Source organism: Suricata suricatta, chromosome 5 (assembly GCF_006229205.1).
Source record: "Suricata suricatta isolate VVHF042 chromosome 5, meerkat_22Aug2017_6uvM2_HiC, whole genome shotgun sequence".
Classification (NCBI taxonomy): domain Eukaryota; kingdom Metazoa; phylum Chordata; class Mammalia; order Carnivora; family Herpestidae; genus Suricata; species Suricata suricatta.
The window spans coordinates 10454307-10470775 of NC_043704.1; the positions used below are offsets into that span (position 1 = coordinate 10454307).

At 50.8% G+C, this 16469-nt stretch overlaps 1 protein-coding gene across 1 annotated transcript in view; it reads right to left on the reverse strand.

Moving 5' to 3' along the window:
• Positions 1 to 16469, reverse strand: part of DOP1B (DOP1 leucine zipper like protein B) — a 96907-nt gene that overhangs the window by 22048 nt on the left and 58390 nt on the right. Inside the window, exons 16-23 of the mRNA XM_029938660.1 lie at positions 16419 to 16464; positions 15662 to 15762; positions 14574 to 14764; positions 9526 to 11155; positions 8940 to 9051; positions 8165 to 8353; positions 6757 to 6879; positions 3920 to 4054 (exon numbers count right to left, since the gene is read on the reverse strand). Coding sequence (XP_029794520.1) covers positions 3920 to 4054; positions 6757 to 6879; positions 8165 to 8353; positions 8940 to 9051; positions 9526 to 11155; positions 14574 to 14764; positions 15662 to 15762; positions 16419 to 16464 — 2527 coding nt within the window. The remainder of the gene's footprint in view (positions 1 to 3919; positions 4055 to 6756; positions 6880 to 8164; positions 8354 to 8939; positions 9052 to 9525; positions 11156 to 14573; positions 14765 to 15661; positions 15763 to 16418; positions 16465 to 16469) is intronic.

A 16469-nucleotide genomic window follows, 5' to 3' on the forward strand; every position in this document is an offset into this window, starting at 1 on the left:
CTGACCCTCGTGTGTGCATGCGACTTGCTACAGACAAGAGACAACGAACAGGTCTAATTCTCAGCTCAAGGAATTCCCTCAAACTCAGCCCCGACAACTTCCCTAGATCCCAAGGGGGTGGAGCCACTTAGAAACTGATTTTGAAAACGCTTTTTTTTCTCACCTTACTTATTAAAAGCTATTTGCTATGGAAGTTATGGAAGTTGAGCTGATCAACTAATCATAAAATGTAATTTTGTTGTTTGAATAGCTAAAACCCAATCAGCCAGAAGAGATCTGGTGGCTTTTTTTTTTTAATGTTTGTTTATATATTTTGAAAGAGACCAGGGACACCCCCATGAGTGAGGGAGGAACAGAGAGTGAGGGAGAGAGGATCACAAGCGGGCTCCACACTGACGTACGGTTCAATCTCAAAAACCTAAGAGATCATGACTGGAGCGAAATCCAGAGTCAGACGCTCAACGGACTGAGCCACCCAGGCGCCCCCTAGTGGGTTTTTTTTTTTTTTTTTTTTTAGCCCATGAGTTGCATATACTTGTAGAGCTTCAAGCCACAGGAAGAAACAAATCTATAAGGGCCTGCCCGATACATAAGAGCCATCGCCGAGCCACCTTCTGGAGGACAGCTGCCCCTGGTCCTCACAGGAAGTGACCCCCAGCTTGCAGGGTCAGTTTCCTGACACCTGAGGCTAGCTCAGAGTTATAAATGCAGTTACCGAGGATCTGCCAGTCCCTCCACCCCCACTCCTCTCTTCAGGGTTGATTAATATTTACATACAAGAACGAAAGGCAACAAAACTACGGGGCATTCGAGGGAGGCCCGGGGCGGGTGGGGCAGACGTCCAGCGCATGCCATGGACATCTCCCAGGTGCAGTTCACAGCTCCCTAATCCTCGTGGTGTTCACTTTTAGGCCGGCTCCTCTTCTTTTCCCAACCAGAATCCAGCTGACTGAGGGCTCCCTACCCCGGAAGCACACAGTTATGTTGAGTTTTGGAACGAAGAAGACCCCGCAGGCCTTCCCAGCACGGACACCACCCGGTGCCGTGTGCAAGGCCCTCCTGGAGGAGGGGGTGTCCAGGGGCAGAGCTGTGCTCCAAGACCAGTGGAGCTATGAACGTGGCCTTAGCCGTTCTTGGCCAGTTTTCTCACATACAGGGTGACAAATGGCTGAGGACAGTGCTGATTCCAAGGTTCAGCTTGTGTTTGCCATCCTGGGGGATGGCCTTAAAATTCAAAGCTATATGCCTTTAATTTGTTATACAACTTTTTATTGCAGTAAAATATACATGAAATTTGCCACTTTAACCATTTCTTTATTTTTTTTAAACATTTAAGTTTTTGAGAGAGGGAGAGAGAGAGACAGAGAGACAGACAGAGGGTGAGCAGGGGAGGGCAGAGAAAGAGACACACACAGAATCCAAAGCAGGCTCCAGGTCCTGAACTGTTAGCACAGAGCTCAATGTGGGGCTCAAACCCACAGGCTGTGGGATCATGACCAGAGCGAAGTCAGACGCTAACTGACTGAGCCACCCAGGCGCCCCCCATTTTAACCATTTCTAAGTGTCCAGTTCTGTGGCGTTCAGGCCCTTCACAATGTTGTGCAGCCATCCCCACCAGCCTTCCCCAGGACGTTTTCATCTTCCCAAACTGAAACTCTGTCCCGGTTCAACAGTAACTCCTGTCCCCTCTCCTCCCACTCTGGCAACACTACTCCGCCTTCTGTCTACACAACTGACTGCGCTAGAGACTCCTAGAAGTGGAATCCTTTAACGTCAGTCCTTCTGTGACTGGCTTCGCCTGACATGTCCTCAAGGCTCATCTGTGTTGCGGCAAGTGTCAGAAGTAACTTCCTTCCTAAGGCTGAGTAATTCGCCATCGCATGGATGCACCTGACTTTGTTCATCCAACCATTCATCGACAGGTACCTGGGGCGCTTCTACCATTTCACGACGGTGAGCAATGCTACCATAGACACTGCTGTACAACAGAAACCTGTTTGAATAAAGCTATGTTTTTATTTTTTCATTATATATTTCCTTAATGCTTATTTTTGAGAGAAAGAGAGTGTGTGTGTGAGCAGTGGGGGAGGGGCAGAGAGAGGGAGACACAGAATCAGAAGCAGGCTCCAGGCTCTGAGCTGTCAGCACAGAGCCCGACGCGGGGCTCAAACCCACAAACTGAGATCATGACCTGAGCTGAAGTTGGACACTTAACTGACTGAGCCACCCAGGAGCCCCTATTAGATCTTGACCTGAACCAAAGTTGGATGTTTAACTGAATGAGCCACCCAGGTGCCATTTTTATTTTTCAGTAAAACTATATTTTTAAATAATCGCTTTGTCCATTCCGCTAATTTCCGTTTAGGTAATTATTCTTATATTTTGCCTAACAATTTTAAGTCACTTGACAAAATGCAATTATTTCAAGGTTGAAATAAATCCCTATTTTCTATCAAATTAATTAGTTAAGAACAAAACAGCTCCTACACTTTCAATGAGGCGCCGTGCTTTGGTAAAAACAAAAACCACTGGGGTGCCTGGCTGCCTTAGTCAATGGAGTGTCGACTCTTGTTCTTGGAGTTGTGAGTTCAAGTCCCACATTGGGTGTAGAATTTACTTAAAAATACCCCCCCCCCCAAATAAAAAGCTCTAAGGGCACATAAATGTAAAACCACAAAGTCTGCTCTGTTTCAAAACCACTGCACGTCACGTGACGGAGGAGGCCTCGGGCAGTGAGGACTCCATCCTGCTCTGGGGAAACGGCCCTCGGACCCAGGGGAGCTCTGTGGCACCATCCTGGCGCTCTCCAGGCCACTGCAGCCACATGACACTTCGCATGAGTCCTGGCCTCTGACCCATTCTTTTTCTCTTATATAAATATTACCAAAGTTTGAACTCTGGTCAGAGCTCTCTTCTCGAATGGGCCTCCGCTTTGGCCTATGAGGACTGACTTTCAGCAGGAATGAGTCCGTCCACCCCCACACTCACCTGAGCGAACACTACCATGGTTTTGAGCAGCTCAAAGCAGTGTCCCTCAGGTCATGACCCCAGCCCCCTACAAAGTCTGCCCAAGAGAGCCCAAGGCTGCCAAAACGATTGGCCGTTTGCTCAGCTGGTACCCAACAGGCTCCTGACCTTCCTCCTCAGAGCAGTTATTAAGAAAAGTGTAGTCATAAATCCTTCCTCTGTCCTTTGAGATGCACGTGCATTTCCTACAACAGGAGTGTCTTTCTCCCGGGTCTGGGAGCCACCCTCTGGAATACATGCACGGAGAAAGACAGGGCCCTGCCTCCCCGTCTCCGAGTATGGGAGCCTACCTTCCATGAGCACCAGTCAGAAAGCCCAACAGCCTTCTCACAATGGCCAACCCCCTTTCCCGCTTTTTTGTAATTTTCTACTTCCCTGGCTTTGCTGGAGCCCCTGCGCCTTCACGCTTCCTACTCCCCCATCTACCAGGTGAAGGACTCCGTGATACCTCTGCACAAAGCAGACCCGAAGCCAACACGGGAGCTACGGAATAGAAGTCGGTCTTTACCACCTGTAGCTAGTGCCTGGCTCCGCTCCTCTTTGATGCCTTTTAGGAGGCAAGTTCCTTGAGACAAGTGTCATTTCCTCTTCCTAAAGGTTTTGTTCAGCTTGGCACGCTGCAGGGACCCAGAAAGAACCACACCTGGGCCGTGTGTGCTGTAGCAGGGAGGGAGGGATGGTCCCTGAACGCTCCAACCTGCAAACAGGTGCACTGAAGCCCTTTGGGCATACCTCACGTGGCCTTCCCCTCGCCCAGCAGGACACCTCCATCCATCCCCCCAGGGCATCCTAGCTGCTCCTGCGCCTTCTGCTTCCCTCCCAAACACCACTTATAAGACACAGAGATAGGAGGGCACCACGTGTTCAACTGGGAGATCCCCAGGCTCCTGACCTCGTCCCCTCGGATTTGCGGTGGCCTCTTCACCACCTCCTTTGCCAGGTGCAGCACTGTGTCCGTCTGCAGGGTGCTGAGCGCACAAATCAGGTCGACGAGGGTCAGCTGGGATGAGCTTGCCGCCGGGACGATCTGCCAAGGAAAAAAATAGTTCCCTTAAAGCTCACAGAGAGAGGGGCGCCTGGGTGGCTCAGTAGGTTGAGCGTCTGGCTTTAGCTCAGGTCATGATCTCTCAGTTCGTGGGTTAGAGCCCCGTGTCGGGCTCTGTGCTGACAGTTCAGTGCCTGGAGCCTGTTTCAGATTCTGTGTCTCCCTCTCTCTGACCCTCCTCTGCTTGTGCTGTGTCTCAAAAAAAAAACCCCCCAAAAACCCCCCCAAAAAACCCAAAAAAACTCCGCAAAAAACCAAAAAACAGAAGGAAAGCTCACAGAGAGAAAACAAGCATTAAAATAATGCACAGAAAGTATTCCATAACAGCTGCCCCTGGAGAAAGAGATTTAATCTTTTAAATAAATATTTAAGGGGCGCCTGGGTGGCTCAGTCGGTTAAGCCTCTGACTTTGGCTCAGGTCAGATCTCACGTTCGTGAGTTCGAGCCCCACATCAGCCTCTGTGCTGACAGCTAGCTCAGAGCCTGGAGCTGCTTCCCGTTCTGTGACTCCTTCTCTCTCTGCCCCTCCCCCTCTCATGCTCTGTCTCTCTCTGTATCAAAACTAAACAAAACATTAAAAAAAAAATTAAAAAAAATATTTAAACAAAAACTGGGCCAAGGACTCCCTTGGTGGGGTCAAAGAGTGAGCTAAGCACTTAGTCACAGTGACGTAATCAGCAGCTCACATACATGAGGAATAACAGGTGCAGTCGATGATGGGGCGGGGACACTGGTCCGGTCATGCTGAGAAAGCATCTACTTTCTAAAGGAACTCTGCACCCACTGTGGGGCCTGAACTCACAACCCCGAGATCAAGAGCCACGTGCTCCACCAAATGAGTCAGCTGGGTGCCCCTCAGAGAGCATTTTAGAAACAGATACACTTAATCTGAAAGAAGCAGGCGGACACTGAAAAATAGCCCCAAGAGTATGACGAAAGTCAAAGAAAAACCAGATATGGCAGGTTCTTGACAGTTGGCCTTGGTGGGAAAGCCTTGGTATGGGAGATACTTTCTTTTTTTTAATGTAGGGCTTGAACTCATGACCCTGAGATCAAGACCTGAGCTGAGAATCAAGAGTTGGGTGCCCAACCGACTGAGCCACCCAGGTGCCCCAGGAGATACATTTTTGATGACTGGAGTCTGCATAATGTGGTCACATGCACTTGGAAGGAAGATTTTCCACCAGCAAAGACCCCACAGGTGCTAAGCGGGGTGGCCTGGGCCACCAACCTCTCACGCCTCCTCGGGGAATAGCCTATGCTGGACACTGAGATGGTGTCCAGCGGGTGGCAAAGAGCCTCTGAGAGAGGCGTGAGGTAGGAACCTAGATGGTCAAGAGAGAACAAAGGAAGAGGCATGTGTTGGTTTTGCAAAAATAAACCAAGTCCCTGGAAGACTGCGTGATGGACCAGTCAGTGGATAACAAATCGATGAAATGCAAAACGAAGTTACCTTTGGGAACAGGAATGTGAGGATCTGAATGGGACATGGGCTTTTGTAGGTACTATTTTTATAAATTAAAAAGCCAATGGGTCCTAGGTGATAATGATGTTGATGTGCCAAAGTAGGTTCCTAACTGTAACAAACATACCACTTTGCAGGGAGGGGTTGATAATGAGGGAGGCCATGCATGTGTAGGGGAGGGGGTATTGGGGAAATCTCTGTACTTTCCCCTCAATGTTGCTGTGAACCTAAGGCTATTCTTAAAAAAAGGTAAAGTATTTTATGTTTCTTTTTTGTTTAAAAAATTTTTTTTTAAGTTTTATTTATTCTTGATACAGAGAGAGACAGAGCACGAGAGCGGGAGGGGCAGAGAGAGAAGGAGACACAGCACTGGAAGCAGGCTCCAGGCTCTGAGCTAGCTGTCAGCACAGAGCCTGACGCGGGGCTCAAACCCACGAACGTGAGATCTGACCTGAGCCGAAGTCGGAGGCTTAACTGGCTGAGCCACCCAGGCGCCCCTTTTATGGTTTAAAAAAATCTATATAAGGGGCGCCTGGGTGGCTCAGTCGGTTAAATATCTGACTCTTGATCTTGCTTGGCTCAGGTCATCTCTTGGTTCGTGAGTTCGAGCCCTGTGTCAGACTCTGTGCCGACAATGAGGAGCCCGCTTGGGATTCTCTGTCTCCCTCTCTCTTTGTCCCTCCCCTACTTGTGCAGACACACTCTCTCAAAATAAATCTTTTTTTTTTTTAAAGAAATGTAACATTCTTTTTATTTTTTAAATTTTTAGAGAGAGAGAGAGAGAGGGAGCACACGTGAGTGGGAGAAAGGACAGAGAAAGAGAGACACAGAATCTGAAGCAGGCTCTCAGCCTGGAGCTGTCAGCACAGAACCCACGGAGGGGCTTGAATCCATGAACCCTGAGATCATGACCTGAGCCGAAGTTGGACCCTCAACTGACTGAGCCACCCAGGCGCCCTTCAAAAGAAATAATCTTAAAAAAAAAATAAGAAGAAGTATCCTATATTCATTACAGAGCGATCTGAAAGCAGAAGCCAGGGGTAGCTCCCCAGCCGCCAGCCCACAGTCCCAGCAGGAGTGAGACATGCCTGTGTCATCGGCACATCTAAAGCGGCGGAACTGCTTTCAGTTCCCCCGAGCTGGCCGTTAACGCCGCTTACACGCGACTCGTGTCCCTGGCAGACCAAGTTTCATACGACTTTTGAGTTTTAAACTCTACCTTCATCTTACTGAGGCGCTGAACCTTCTTCCTGCTCCACACTGCTGCCACAGCGGCTGTTAACTGAACTCCCAGATGTGCTGTCAGGGGGTTCAAGAAGTCTAAGATTTTTTGTCGTATGGTCTAGAACGTGGGAAAAAGAAGAGTTATGGCCGAGCGTGGCCGGGGCCACCGCGCAGCGCCTGTAACGCCAGGAGTGGACGCTTGCGAGCCGGCCTCGGGGAGGCCGCCCCGCAACCCCAGGCCCGGTCCGGCTCCCTGGTCACACGCCGTCAGAATGTCCTGCCTTTCCTTGCCCGGCTTCTCATCATCCCTTTGAAGCTGGTGGCTAATGGCTGTGTGTGCCACGGGGCAGGGACTTCCTCCTGTTGCTCACCAGGGTGTGAACAGGCCCAGTACACAGCCGTGGGCATGCAAATATCTGCGAATGAAGTTACTGAGCACTTACTACGTCCCTGTGCCTCTACTCTGGATCACTCTAGATACAACAAGCACGTGAGGGGGATGTCCTTCCTGGGGCCTGGCTCCAGCCTCCGGGCTGCCTTCTCAGACGTAACACTGCCTGCAAAGCACTCACTCTGCGCCCCGGTGTTCTCGCTCCTAGTCTGGGACTGGTACGAGCACCTGCCTCGTATGTGAGGGCTCGCTCTGCTAATAAATGCACAGCACTTTGGATGATGGGTGCTTACAACCAAAGAAACTCCAGCACAGAGAGGGTAGTGAACCTTCCCAAGGTCCCGGAGTGGCTGAGCAGGGAGCTGAACCCAGGCCGCCCAGCTCCCCGTGCTCTGAACTGATCAGCCCAGCCCGGGCCGCTGGATGCCTGAGTGAGCCCAGAGACCACACCTGGCCCTGGGTGGTCAGCGGACACGAGACAGGCCAGATAATTCCAAGCTGCCATGCCCGGCAGACAGAGGCTGAGCCACATGCCTAGATGCTTCTGAGGCAGAGACTGTTAGAACCAGGGGAGAGCTCAGTAAACTAGAAATATTCTGGGCTTTGCATTTCTGGTTTAATAAGAGAAAAACTCAGAGACACCCTAACATTCTGCCTTGATGTGCCCATGTGTCCAAGGCAGCACTAAAAGCAGAACGTAAGAGACAAGCTGTGTTACAGAAACACTTGAGAGCAACAAGAAATATCTTTAAATTCCCAGAAACTTCTAGTTAAAAAAAAAAGGGCAAAAGGAAAAAAAACAGGTAAAAAACTCACAAAGCCGTTTCCCTAGGAATAGGAAAGTTATTCTAACAATCTGACCAGAGGTTTCTATTTCTGACTTATGCCTGACTTGGGTTTCACCGAGCGCCCACCGTTTGATGATTTACGTGCATACTACTGTACATACTTATTTTTGGTGGGACAACACAAGACACAAGAAATAATCAAACCACAGAGGAAGTGCTCTCACTTTGGTGGTTTTAAAGTAAACGGAAGAGGATCCCTTGGTGGCTCCAAGGAGATCGACGGGCCTCTTGTGAGTTTCCTCCTTTCTGAGAACATTCCAGAGAAGGGCCATGGTGTTAACGACTCGAGGCAACTCTTCCAGAATGGCATTCTTGGCATTTTTCAAATTGGTAGGATCGCTTGCAGCAGTGGTCTGAAAATGGGAAATGAACGTGAGTGTCCGCTGCGAGAGGCCCGGGCACCGGCGGGATGGGAGTCTGGGCCGTACACCCACACCTCTGACAAGTCCCATGTGTGGGGGTCTGGAGGCAAAATGCTTCCCTGTGCATTTCCACCCGCAGCCTTCTTTCTGAGAGGCGCCCCTGGGAGTCCGAGGTTCCACATTACACACTCTGACGGTCGTTCGGCCAAAGCAGCAGCTGTGTTCTAAAATTTTAATCCCCAACAGGACAGAGCAACTAACGGCTAAAATGGCTTCAGACTGCAGATTTCACAAACGCCATGAGGGCAAGTGAAAAATATGTGAAGAAAAGAGGACATTTTCTCCCATTTGGTTACTGATCCATCAGCGGGCACTGGGGAGGAGCCCCAGGGAACTACACTTGACTTTCACGCAGCCTTGTGCACGCTTATTTGCAGACACGCTTCACTTGCAAGCATATGTTTGCAAACGTATTTTCATTACACACACGTGCACGTTTCTTATTTGAACCGGTCACAACCCAATGAAGACAAAACAATACAAGAAAATGGCCTCGAACTCAGGGGAAAAAATTTACCTTTTTGTTTTGGTTGGGTTGTTCCAAAAGACAAAAGTGGGTAATGGTGGTCAGACCTTCCAGAAGAGTGAGTGGATAATCCGGAGAGATGTTTTCCCTCTTGGAGGTTATGCTTTGGTGAAGAAATGAGAAACTCGTTTTGAGAATTTTTTAAAACGAGGTTGTAAAGTTTTTAATCCTACCTAGAAACACAGAAACCAGAGAGATAGCAGTATCTTAAATAAACTGGGGCCCTTGTCCTGAAATAGTTATGGGAGCGATGGGCATCTTTTGGGCTACTTTGCGTTCACAGTCACTCTGGAAAAACGTTTTCAGATGTTCTAGAATTTCTATGAAGGTGATGCATGCTTTTAGTTCTGTTTTGCAAGAACAATGGAGTAACAGCGATACTCAGCCAGGCTGGGTATCTGTGCAGAGTGAAACATAAAGAACGGGAGCATTTCGTTCCTAGGTGCCTCTCCTGACAACGCCAGAGAGGCAGCTGACGAGGCTGAAATCATTCTCTGACTGGCTTCTATGGCAAATCAGTCATCCTCACAAAAGCTGTCACTAGGGCACTAACAGGGTAGCACAGGGTTTGCTGTACCTGATAGAGAGCTTCACGGATTCGCTTTCATACTGCTTGACTAGCTCGTCCAAATTTTTGCAAATCTGGACGAGGAAGGGTGTCACAGTCCAGCCCAGGGACTTCCCGAAGTACGGCAAGGAGTGCGTGACCAAGCTCACCCAGGCCGGGTGCATGCCGTAGCCGTAGGCCGGCTGCAGCCCCCGCACCACGGCCGACACCAGCAGCCCCTGGGAGGTGAGCGGGTGGGGCTGCACGTACTGCAGGGCACTGATGGCCTGCTGGAAGTCCAGGGCTTTCCGCCACTCCCGGGACAGTGCCGGCTGATGTTCAGCCTCCTCCTGGACCTGGCCCAGGTGATGCTCCAGGACGATCAGCACCTGCAGGAGCTTCAGCAGCTCGATCTGCAGGGGGTGCTCGCTCCAGATCTGATCCTGGCCCAGGTTGATGAGGCTCTCCTCGAAGAGGCTCTCCTCCTGCGGGGCCCGGCCGCGCTCGCCGGTGGCTAGGCCGTAGCGCTTCTGGCTGGTGTACATGGACGCCGACAGGGAAAGCAGGACAAACTCCTGAACCTTGCACCTCTGCAGCAAGCTGTGAATGAACTCCACGTTCTTCCCCTCGGCCGACTTGGCCACGGACACCAGCTGCGTCATTATCCGAATCAAAACCTCCACGCTCTTGACCTGCACGTCCCGGTTGCCGAGGATGTCCCGGTGGGAGACCTTCAGGTAGCACGGGTAATAGCTGCGCAGGAAACTGAGGCACAGGTAGGTGAGGAGCTCGATCAGCAGGGAGTGGGGACACACGTTGGGAGACTGGGTCTGGAGCTTCCCGTAGAAACTCTGGCCCACGAGGGCCTCCTGGTGGCGAGCGAGGAGGTTGGAGATGAGGTTGAGGTGCGCGGTGGAGCTGGTGTCCATGCTGGTCCTGGACACGGCCTCGATAAACTCCTTGGGGTTGGTCTTGAGCACGGCCTCTAACACGGAGAAGGCATACAGGACTCGCCGGGAGTCGTAGGGCTGCAGGTAGAGCAGAATGTGCTTGAACAAGGCCTCGATGGTCTCCTGCCTCTCCCGCCGCTGCTTCAGCAGCCGGGACGTGCTGAGGGCCTGGAGCTCCAGGTCAGCCTCCTCGTCGCTGGAGAACGACTCGGAAGCCTGCGTCTTGTCCGAGTCCACGCGCGCCAGGCTTAACCTGGCAGCCGGCTTGAGGCTTTCCGCCGGGAAGGCCGCCAGCAAGGCCGAGCGCCTGGGGTAGGCCCTGCCTGCCCTGGGGATGGGCGCGCAGCAGTTCTCCTCGTGGCTCAGCTCCTGCGGGTCGTGGGAAGGGGAAGAAAAGGAGGACGTGTTCTCGCTGTCCGTGTGGGCGGAGCTCGTGTCCGCGGACTCCGTATGCTCGCTGCTGTCCACGGTGCTGCAGGCGGGCCCATCGGGAAGGTCCATGTAGTAGGGAAGGTCGTCCTCACTCAGCTCGCTTCCCAGGGGGCACTTCTCTGGTTCCTTCTCCACCTCGGCCCAGATGGCCTCGCGGTCGACGGTGGTGAGCTGGCTCAGAGGCACACCTTCTTCTGAGCCGCCTTCCTGGGGCTCGGGCACCCCCCCTGCCTCTTTGGAGGGCGTCTTCTGCCTGTGAAACCAACGATGCAAGTCTTCTGGAAATTACAAAATGACAAATGACTTCAGAACAGAAGGGTCGGCTATGATACGTTAGTTCTAGAATGATCTCTATCTTAAAGCCGGACAGAAAGATCAATGTTCATAAAACTCCCCCCTAAAACTATAATACTAGAGTCTACATTATATTATGGACAAAAGGCAGACGAGTAAAAGTGGACAGGTCACAACTTTCATGGGGAGGGCAGTTTTTAAAAATGCGTGTTATTTTGTTCCAGGAGTTCCCTCTTAAGAAATGCATCCCACAGAAATGTCAGCAGGTTTTCAAAGCTGTAAGGGTGTTCATCGGCAGGCCATGCATGAAGATAAACTGGGAAGTGGACAAAACATGGAGAGATTGGGAAAAACCTCAGCACACGCCCGCGGTGGAGTGCTAATCCAGTGTTTAAAAGATGTATCTGTGTACTGAAATGGAGCAGCGTGCAGGACATATTACATGAAAAAAGAAAAACCAAGGGGCACCCAGATGGCTCAGTCAGCTAAGCAACCGTTCGATTCTTGGTGGTGGCTCAGGTCATAATCTTGTGGCTTCATGGCAGCGCGGAGCCTGCTTGGGATTCTCTCTCTCTGTCTCTCTCTCTGTCTCTCTCTGTCTGTCTGTCTACCCTTCTGCCACTCCCCCACTCCCCTGTCTCTCCTTCAAAATAAATAAACTTTAAAAAAAAAAAAGAAGAAAAATTAAGCTACAGAATCAGGCTGTAGTGGATGAGCTCATTTAGAGGAGCATCTACAATATGCAGCTGTGAAAAAACCTAGAGGACTATTTACCAAACGATTGTCTGTACTTAGCTCCGTTAGCATTTCAAGGGACTGTCATGTGTGTTTCTACTTCAATTTTTAAAATAAGCATGTTAGTACTTCTATAATCAGAAAACATGCAATACTTTAAGATATTCAGGGTCTTAAATTAAGGCACCTGGGTGGCTCAGTCCGTTAAGCATACAACTCTTGAGTTCGGCTCAGGTCATGATCTCATGGTTCATGGGACAGAGCCCTCCGTTGGGCTGTGCGTTGACAGTGCAGAGCCTGCTTGGGATTCTCTGTCTCCTCTCTGTCTGCCCCTCCCCTACTTGTGCCTATGCACACTCTCTCTCAAAATAAAACAATAAAAAATATAATATTCAGTCTCTTTAAAAAGGAACAGCGGCCAGAAAGACGTCTTTGGTATGTAGCACCAATCCATTTTAACATACAGCTCTCAGCAAATCTATTCCATGAACCTTAAACAGGGTTAGGGAAGGAGGAAGAGTGAGACAGAAATAGATGAGCTGCCTGATGCTCTGTCTTCAAAATAGATTTCTCCGCTGTTACACGGATGGGGTGGGGAGCATGGCAGAACACTTCTAGTTCCTTCCAGGGGAAGGAAAAAGATATTTTCCTTAGCAGGAAGCTGCAGCAAACATCAGCTAGAGGAAGTAGCAGGAAGCACCGTGTGACTTCTTTATTTTTTATTATTATTTTTTAAATGTTTATTTATTTTTGAGAGAGAGAGAGAGAGAGAGCGAGCACAAGAGTACAAGTGAGGGAGGGGCAGAGAGAGAGGGAGACACGGAATCCAAAGCAGGCTACAGGTTCTGAGCTGTAAGCACAGAGCCCGACAGGGGGCTTTAACTCATGAGCTGTGAGATCATGACCTGAGCCGAAGTCGCATGCTTGACCAACTGAGTCACCCAGGCACTACAGTGCCCTGTGACTTTTAAAACCAGCACATGTGGCATTAGAACTTTTTTAAAAAATTTAACTCCAAGTTAGTTAACATATAGTGTAATAATGATTTCAGAAACAGAATTTAGTGAGTCATCACATGCACACAACACCCAGCGCTCATGCCAACAGGTTTCCTTCCTAATGCCCGTCACCCCTTTAGCCCTTCCCCCACCCACCTCCCCTCCAGCAACCCTGTTTGTTCTCTGTATTGAAGAGTCTCTTATGGTTTGTCTCCCTCTCTGTTTTTATCTTATTTTTGCTTCACTTCCCTTATAGAACTTTCTTCATAACACAAAGGAACACTAAAAAATGTAGCTGCCGTTAATGACAGCCAAACTTCCAAGGTACTTTAGTTTATACTTTCTCATAATGTGGAATAATAAAAGGCCTAGTCTTGGAGAAGGCAGCCAGCCTTCCTTCCTACAGGAAAACGAGAGATTATGGTTTTAGGCGGGGATCCTTACAGAGGGTGGAAGCCGTCTCAGAAATCGCTGCTCATGCAGGTGTGAGGCGGCTTTTCTCCGTAAGATTCAGACTGATGCAAACAGAATATTTACAGCCCGGGGAGCTAATGCAAAGCTTGTAACCCACCGCTTAGAAAACTGCAGGAAGTCCTGAAACACACCTATTGTGGGAAGTCATGTTAGTTCATAAACTGTGCCAGGAACTAACCACCCAAATGTATTGCACTTGTCAGGTTTATTTTAGCCTTTCTTTTCTTCTTCCTATCTATTTGCTGTTAAACCTGTGCTAAGGATGCTTCTGGAAGTTTTTTTGGAACTCGAAGTATTATTTCCTCTGCATTTCTGATTGTGTATTCACAGAGTTTACAGCTGGAAAGAACCTTAGAGAGCAGACAGAAAAATGGATAAACAAACTATTGTGGTCTGTGGTTTCTTACCATGTGGTTGAAGGTATAAATAAAATAAATAAAAGTCATTTTTCGAATACATACAATGGACCAGGTTACATGCAAATTTCAACTTTTCGGCCATTCCTGGCTGGAGGCCACCTAAACTACGCCCAGCTCTAAGCAGGGATCCGGAGAGAAGGGCCAGCCTAGCCTCCTCAAACTTACCTTCCCGCTGGCCACCGAACTATGACTTCTAAGTGAAGGCACTGGCTTGGGAAGACACTGGGGTGGACGGTCTGTTATTCTGTCCTCCGATCTTAGGTGCACTTGAATTTTTCATTAGCCAAAGAATAAAAAGATCAGCTATTTTTTTAATGTTTATTTATTTTTGAGGAGGGGGAGAGGCAGAGAATGAGGGAGACACAGAATCCGAAGCAGGCTCCAGGCTCTAAGCTGTCAGCATAAAGCCCGATGCGGGCCTCGAACTCCGAAACCGTGAGATCATGACCTGCGCCCAAGTCGGACACTTAACTGACTGAGCCACCCAGGTGCCCCTCAGCTCCTTTTTATTGGAACGTGGGATACTAAACATTTCCTTTTTTATTAAAAAAATCTGATTTTTCAGTGAAAACAAGTGCACTCTGTAGCATTCTAAGTGCTGGTTCATCTGCTCCTTAAACTTTAAAATATTCACAACTTTTCAAAGTAACCTCACAGCCTTTGAACCTAACGAAACCGCTGAGTGGGGCTAAGGGACTTGTCTGTCGCCACCAGTGGCTGGGGCCCGGGCCGCCCCTCCGCCCCGGGGCCCCGCGCTGCCCTGCGCAGCGGCTCACCTGCCGAGTTCTCCTGCTTGAGGCAGTGGATGGAGGTCCTCTGGGTCTTGGGCTGGAGCAGCAGCAGCAGCATGGGCTCTAGGATGCGCGCCACGTCACCCAGGGACAGCGCCCGCACCAGCCAGCCCTGCGCGGCCGCGCTGATGGCGCCGTCTGTGCACGCCAGACTGTCCAGCACGACGAACAGGGACCTGTGGGCGGGAAGGGCACCCTCGAGTCCACGTTCGTGACCCCGCGCACCAGGATGCCCATGGGGAGCTCCACCCAAACGGGATTTAAAGACCCACGGGGGCAAAGGCCAGGGGATTTCCACTTTGGATTCACACTGGAATTTCTGGGGGGGAGCTTTTAAAATCCTGATGCCCGGGCTGCACCCCAAATTGGTCAAATCGACTGTGGGGTCGGTGGCCAGCCCCAGAATCAGCTGGCGTCTCTAAAGCTGGGCACCTGGCCCCACACCTAGTTTTGGAAACAGGAAGGGGATTTTTAAATTTCATTTTTTAGGTTTATTTATTCACTCTAGCAGAGAGGGAGAGAGAGAGAGAGAGCACAGCAGGGGAGGGGCAGAGGGAGAGGGAGAGAGAATCCCAAGCAGGCTCTGAGCTGTCAGTGCAAACCCTGATGTGGGGCTTGAACTCATGAACCATGAGATCATGACCTGAGCTGAAGGCAGGTGCTTAACTGACTGAGGCACCCAGGCGCCCTGGGGAAGGGGATTCAGGAAAGAAAAGTGCACTAGATTGTGCTGCAGTGAAGTGCACATCTCGTGAACACGGTCGACGAAGCTGTAAGTGCACACGCCCGGCGTAGCTGACGCCCGGTTCCAGGTCCAGACCCCCACTGCCCTCCACAGAGGTCCCCTCGCGAGGTGTGTTCTCGGCGCTCCTCCAGTGACTCTCACGCACGCTGGGCTTCCTCCCTCCAGGACCAAAGAGAGAACATTCCCACCACATGCTCACGTGTGTCTGGCCTGAATTTGCTGTGCGTCCAGAACATGGGGTCACCTTCTCCATCCCACACATCTCCCTCCCCAGCCGCACACAGGCGTCCTGCGTGTTCGGGGTAACTGCCCACGAGGCCCACCCTACCTGTCCAGGGAGCGGTTGTGAGATGTCACACGACTGCCTGGGGCCTCTCTCGTTAGGTGCCAGATGACAGAGAACCTAAACAGGGCTTCCAGCCTTGTCCCCTGGACGAGGAGACAAATGGGAGTGAGGCACTTAGTTTCCTACGAGCGCTGTCCGCGGTCCGCGAGCCCAGCTGCGTAACAAACAGCTCAGTGGGATGGCAGCAGCGTGAGCAGAGGCGCTGGGCTCCCAGCGTGCCTGGCTCCGACCTGGCCGGGGAGAGCAGGGCCTGCATGCTCTCTTCCTGGCTCACTGTATCACAATAGCACGCACAGTCAGATGCCACGCTAGCCCACATCCAGGGTCACTCCTGGGCCTTCTTGGATCTTCGTGGATTTGTTCGGCCCAAGTGGCTCAGACTACAAGGACATAACTTGACTGCAAAGGACAGCCCGGGCCTGAAAGGGCGATGCGTTCTCTACAACTGCCTACTTCCAGCAGCTCCAGAGCCCGTGAGAACACACAGCTCCCGCAAACATCACGGGAGCTGGGGTAGGTTTCCCTGCTGAGCCTTCATATGGACACAACCCATGTTCTTAAGGACTCTAAGAAGGGATGGCTAGTGCTTCTGAAGGCCCCCCAATCCCGAGATTCTGGAACATCTGTTGGTTGATCAGGATGCCCGCTGAGCCGCAGCATGACTGTGTATGTGTAAGTCTGCCCCGGGCACGCGCAGCCTACAGTCATAGAATAGAGACTGTAGGCTGCCAAGACTGACCTTGTCAGGGTCCAGGAGAGCACGGCAGATGATGTCCTCGCAGACGCTGGC